This window comes from Otolemur garnettii, unplaced genomic scaffold (genome assembly GCF_000181295.1).
Source record: "Otolemur garnettii isolate 467f Iridium unplaced genomic scaffold, OtoGar3 scaffold00012, whole genome shotgun sequence".
NCBI classification, from domain to species: domain Eukaryota; kingdom Metazoa; phylum Chordata; class Mammalia; order Primates; family Galagidae; genus Otolemur; species Otolemur garnettii.
Window position 1 is genome coordinate 19,869,666 of NW_003852407.1, and position 6,763 is coordinate 19,876,428.

The following is a 6,763-nucleotide window of genomic DNA, read 5'->3' on the forward strand; positions in this document are numbered from 1 at the left end:
TCAGCCTTCCCAGTAGTTGGGACTACATTGACACTTGGCTAGTTTTTCTATTTTTAGTAGAGAGGGGGCCTCTTGCTCAAGTTGGACTCTTGCATAGTCTCAAACTCCTAAGCTCAAGCAATTCACCGACCTTGGCCTCCCAGAGTGGTACTAGAATTACATGTGTGAGCCACCATGTCCAGCCCTAGTTTCTCAATATTCATATTTACTATGATAAAGACAAGGGTCTTAGTAATAAGGATCATAGTTCATAATGGAATTCTTTGTGTAATCTAATTTCAGAAGTTTTCAGGCAGGGCATGGTGGGATCATACCTGTAATTCTAGCATTCTGGGAGGCCGAGGTGGGAGGATCACATGAGCCCAGGAGATCCAGACCAACCTGGGCAATAGTGAGATCCCATCTGTGCTGTCAAAATTAGACACCATTCTAAGTAGCATGGCTACTCATGTGTTATATCATATGTCCACACATAGCTGCTATATACGAGTAATCAGAAACACAGTAAATAATGACAAAGCAAAAGGAATGATTCTATTCCCGTCCTTATCAACCATTTCGTAATGATAGCCAGTAACTAGTTCAGCAAACATTTGGAAAATAACTTAGCTGTGACCTCCACTCCTTATCTGTAAAATAAGAGGTTTGAGCTGAGCTTAAAATCTTCTAAAGCTCTGTGATTATGCAATGAAGAATAAAATAGAACATTTTTGAGAAATAAAGAGGCATGGTTCATTATTCTTCTAGGCAGAACACGTAATCTTTTGATATACTCATAGTCTCTAATAAAAATAGCAGCCAAAATTAAATAATTTGGTGGGAAACAGAAGCTTCAACATATAGCCACATATTACTGGTAGGTAAGTGGGAAATCATCATATAGGAAATGCATCCTCAATTTTGGAGATTTGGTTAGAGATTTCCTTGCTAAGTACAGAGCTGTGAAAATGACAACTAGACCACATAACTTAAGGAGAAGCAGAGCTGCTGCTGCAGGCTGGGCCACAGATGGCCACCAAGGCACTGCGGAAAACACAGTGGAAGCTGTTAATATAATTTTGGAAAAAGGCAATTTAATGAATTCCATTAAATGGAGATTCACCAAAAAAAAGGAGGAAGCTGAAGAGCTTCTTCCACATTCTCCCTCTTGCTACAATCAGTATACTTCTAAACACAAGGCTTTATGATGTGGCACAGCGGACTGCTATGGTTTGAATGTTGGTAGTTCCCTGACATTCTTAAATTTGAACCCGATACTCAGTATGACAGATGAAGGGGTAAGGCCTTTGGGATATGAATAAGTCATGAGGGGCAGCACCTTCATAAATGAGATTAGTGTTCTTTATAAAAGAGGCCCCACTGAGCACCCCTTTGGCCATGTGAGCAAGCAGGTGCCATCTTGGAAACAAAGAGCCAAGCTCAGCAGTTATTTGATCAGCTGGCTGGTACCTGCATCTTGGGCTTCCCAGTCTGAGAGCTGTGAGCAATAAATCTCTGTTTACAAATTACCTAGTCTAGGGTATTTTTCAGAGCAGCCCAAACAGACTAAGATAGGAACACAGGTATAAGGACACGCAGGCATCTGAGCAGCTCTGCCAACTGACCAAGAGGTCGCCACAGCTGCATGTCTGGGGCAGCGGGTAGGAATATTCTTTAAATTCAGCTGGGGATAACTCTAAGTAGAGTTCCCTAAACAACAGCTCTGTAGACACCAGGCTTGGTTCTGAGATCTAAGATGTAAATTTACTTCAAAAATTTAAAAATTTCATGTAAATATACGTTGTCACTACAGAGGTGGCCACAGCCCAGTCCTTCGTAGCACTATGGCAGCCTCTGGCTGGCTCTCAATACATCCTGAGTGAAGATCCCTGTGATCAAAATAAACATAAAGATTCACCACTCTCTGAAAACAAACAGCATGGTTTAAATGAAGATTAATTCCCAAGATTCATATGTAAACAAAACTGGTTTCCCCGTATTAAACTACATTATGCAACTATAGTAGAACCTCTATAAGTTGACCACCCACAGGACCGTAACAAACTGGCCAACATACGGAGGTGGTCAACGTAAGGAACTGGGCCTGTTGTATTGATTCACACATGCGGTATATGTCCAGTCTATGAAAGTTATTTCAACTTAAGGTCAATGTAGGGAAGTGGTTAACTATGAAGATTGTTCTGTATTGCTCTGAATTAAACTTGAGTAAAGTAAAACTCATTATAAATGTTATCTGCTATATTCTTAACCTCCGATAAAGAACTGAGACAGATTTTTATCAAGTTACTTTCTGCACTTTCCTGAGTTGCGTTTTAGCTTTTTCTAGCCAGGACTGTTTCCACAAATAACCCGGTCTCATCCTCATTCACAAATGGCTGAGGAAAAGCCTTTCTGGTGAAAATTCCTCCTGGTCTCTCAGTTAACAGGCACAACTTCAGGAAATTCAGTCTATAGACCTTTGGGGAACTATCATGCTGCAGTGTGAAAGAATGGAGTGTTCAAATTGAATGATGATTTTTAAAATAATTTAAAACGAGGAAATGTATTCATAACCATCTCACTTTACGCGCACTGGCTTTCCAGTATCTTCATCAAAAGGTTCAAATTTCCCGATGACTTGGCCTCGGCTTGATCTGTCCATGGTCTCGCTAGCGTGGACGGAGACTGTGCTGCTTTTAAAACGAACGCCCTCTTTCACATCTTTCACTTTCACTTTGATGGGAATGGATGTGGGCTTGTATTTATTCTTAATTGATTTGTGAAAAGCTGCTTTATTAGTGACAATAATACTGAAGTCAAGATTCTTCATTTCTTCATAGTCTACTTCCTGGAAAGGCAAAAACAAAGGGAATTCTTTAAAAAGAGAAAACCAGAACACACACATACGGGGTTGTAATGTTGGGCTTCATAATTTAACACACAGGAAATACAGCAGCAGTGAGTACTTCTCATATGGACGCCAACTAATTAAAAATTCTCTGTCCATTTGGATACTCTCAAAAGGTAAGGACGTCTTGTTAGTATTCCCAAATTATTTTTCTAAAGGTTAGAACCATTTAAAAAAAATACATTCTTGGCTCAGCGCCTGTAGCTCAGAGGCTACGGCACTGGCCACATACAGCAGGGCTGGCAGGTTCGGCAGGTTCAAACCTGGCCCAGGCCTGCCAAAAAACAATGACAACAACAACAAAAATAGCTGGATGTTATGGCAGGCACCTGTAGTCCCAGCTACCTGGGAGGCTGAGGCAAGAGAATGGCTTAAGCCAAGAGTTTGAGGTTGCCGTCATGTGATGCTATGGCATTCTACCGAGGGCAACATATTGAGATTCTGTCTCAAAAAAAAAAAAAAAAAAAAAATATATATATATATGTATATATTGTTAATAATATAATTTAAACAGTATATGTTTTATTTTTGACAGTCTGAGTGATTTTTTTCCTAAAAACAATTCCTAGACATTCAAAATTAATTAACATTTCTTAAAATGTGTTCCCTGAGGTTGGGTGCAGCAGCTCACACCTGTAATCCTAGCACTCTGGGAGGACAAGGCGGGTGGATTGCTTGAGCTCAGAAGTTTGAGACCAGCCTGAGCAAGAGTGAGACCCTATCTCTAAAAACAGCCCAGCGCTGTGGTGTGCACCTGTAGTCCCAGCTATTCAGGAGGCTGAGGCAAGAGGATCACTAGAACCCAGGAGTTTGAGGTTGCTGTGAGCTATGATGCCACGACACTCTACCCAGGGCGACAAAGTGAAATTCTTGTCTCAAAAAAAAAAAAGTGTTCCATGGGTTCATTTTGTTGAAAAGGGCTATGGTAAGTACTGGCGTCTCTGCCACATCTGTCCCCTAATATAGATTTACAGTGCACATTAGCATATTAAAAAATCGAGAACTTCTGTAATAAAGGAAAAAACCCATGATTTTCAAATTTGTTTAAACAAAAACCTGATACCTCTTCTTTTTACCTTATCTATTATATAATATCTGGTTTGATGTTAATTCCATAAAGGATTAGCCTTCCTTCAAATGGCTCTTTGTAATATTTACAATGCCCGTTTAATATAATCAGTTTATTCCTGTCTACATATTTTATGTCCCAATGCTTCCATTTTCTTTTTATAAACATTTTCACGGTATTCTCCTTTTACTTAACCATTTTATCATTAGACACCTGGGATGTATACAATTTTTTTTTTTTTTGCAGCATTTTGGGGTTTTTTTGGCCCTGGCCGGGTTTGAACCCACCACCTCCAGTATACGGGGCTGGTGCCCTACCCCTTTGAGCCACAGGTGCTGCCCTATTACAATTTTTAAATATAATTAATACTGCGCTGAACATTTTTATACACCTTATTTTTCCTCTGTTGATCTACATCTTATTACCAAAAAAATCACCTAAAGTTGACTTAGGTCTTGATGGTTTTTATTTTTAGTATCTCTGATCATTTAGATGCACTGAATATTTTTGCTTGTTTCTTCAGTACAACAGTAAATACACTAATATTTATGTGAATTATAGAAAAACTGTTCACTTGTTTTTTGGATGATTCATTATGAACTTCATTTCCTCTCTTTAGGGTTCTGGATAAATCACAACTTCTGTTCTTTGTAAAATACGGACCACTGGGTTGTTGAGACAAAGACACAACAGAAAATGGCCACAGAAAATAGACTCTTTGTCATTATGAAATCTTTGCAGAAGTTCTTTTAAGTCACTCTTACACTTGACATGTTTGTTTTTAGGGCACCACGGACACAGGATGAGAAATAAAATCTCCCAGCCAAATATCATTAGTATCTGAAGGCCAAGATGATAGGAAAAAAAAATGCGCTAGGTACTAGGGCCATAAAAATGTTTCACGGTATTAGTCATCAGTAGCTATAATGCTTCAAAATGAATGGAAAAAATCTTCAGCATCACAAGCCAGGTGTCAGGGTATATACTTCTACTTTTCATAACTCTGTCAACATATTTTATCATTTCCATTTTTGCTATTTTTTAATAGCATGAAAGATTCTAAACTTATTTGTTAATTTTTTTTAACAAAAACAGGATTTTTCTCATGTAATGATTTACTACTTCTATATCCACAAAATACCTGTTCATTTCTTTGGTCTTTTTTTTTGTGACAACTTTAATTGAGATATAATTTAAACACAATACAATTCACCTATGTTACATGTATAGCATGATTTCTAGTATTTGCAATAATTGCTTCAGTCTAGTTTTAGAACACTTCCATCACTCTAAAAAGTTCCTTTATGCCTAGTCGCTATCTAAACCCACTCACAGTCCTCACCCTGGGCAATCCCCCTCTGCTTTCTATTCCCACTGTTTTGCCTTTTCTAGAAACTTTGCCTAGAGAGAGTCACACTATGCAGTAGTTTGCGTCTTACATATTAAGATGGAAGGCTTCTTACATATGGCATATTGTTTTTAAGGTTCATTTGTGTTACAGCACGTATTAGTATTTCACTTTTCATTCATTGTTTATGAAATTCCACTGTATGAATATGCCACATTTTATTTCTCTACTTAGTAGTTGAAGGACATCTGGATTGTTATTAGTTTTTTATTATTATGAATTATGCTACTCTGAGTATCTGCATACCAGTCTTTGTAGAGACATGTTTTTATTTTTCTTGGGCAGATACCTAGGAATAAAATTGTTGGGTCATAGAATAACTACTCTATACTTAACTTTTAAATAAAACTGCCAAAGTGACTGTATCATCTTATATTTTTACAAGCAATGAAGTTTCTCTATTTTCTTGCCAATAACTGGTACTGAGTTTTTTTTTTTTTTAATTGCTATGGTCTGAATGTTTATGGCCCCCTAAAATTCATACACTGAAATTCTAATCCTTAAAGTGATGCTATTAAGAGGAATGTCTTTTGAGAGGACTTAGGAGTCTCTCCTAGTTTTAATTCGCGTTTTCCCTAATGACTAATGATGTTGGATACCTTTTCCTGTGTCTATTTGCTCTCTGAATATCTTCTGTGTCTAAATTCCTTTCAATGGGATCTGATTACTGTCCTTATAATTTGAAAGCAATTAGGATGATAAAGGCAGTAAATCTGTAATTCTCTCATTCTGTTGCTTTCATTGTAATGTTAATTTCACTATTTTTCTTTTATTCACACCCCTTTCGGTAGAAATAATAACATCCCTTTTTTGGGCTATCACAATATACTAAAAACACAACCATGCATTGCTTAATGATGGGGACACATTCTGAGGAATGAGCTGTTAGGTGATTTCGTCATTGTATGAATAACATATAGAGCAAACTCACCCAAACCTAGATGGTACGGCCTGCTACACACCTGGGCTGGAGGTGTATTGCTCTAGGCTACCAGCTTGTACAACATGGTACTGTACTGAATACTATAGGCACTTGTAGCACAATAGTTTTTGTGTATTTAAACATAAACACAGAAATGATATAGTAAAAATATGGATTTTCTTGTATTTTTGTAAAAATACAAAAAAATTATTAAATAAAAAACAGTACACCTGAATAAGGCACTTACCATGAACGGAGCTGTAGGACAGGAGGCTGTCCTGGGTGAGTCAGTGAGTGAGTCGGGAGTGAAGGTGAAGGCCTAGGACATTACTGTACACTACTGTAGACTTTATGAACACTGTATATTCAAGGCTACCTAAATTTATAAAAAATATTTTTCTTTGGGGTGGCACCTGTGGCTCAAAAGGGTAGGGCGCCGGCCCCATATGCCGGAGGTGGCAGGTTCAAACCCAGCCC

The 6,763-nt window shown here is 37.9% G+C and overlaps 1 protein-coding gene across 1 annotated transcript in view; it reads right to left on the reverse strand.

Moving 5' to 3' along the window:
• Nucleotides 1-6,763, reverse strand: part of DSG2 (desmoglein 2) — a 50,333-nt gene that overhangs the window by 15,373 nt on the left and 28,197 nt on the right. The window contains exon 9 of the mRNA XM_023510259.1: nucleotides 2,562-2,827. Within this exon, the coding sequence (XP_023366027.1) occupies nucleotides 2,562-2,827 (266 nt within the window). The remainder of the gene's footprint in view (nucleotides 1-2,561; nucleotides 2,828-6,763) is intronic.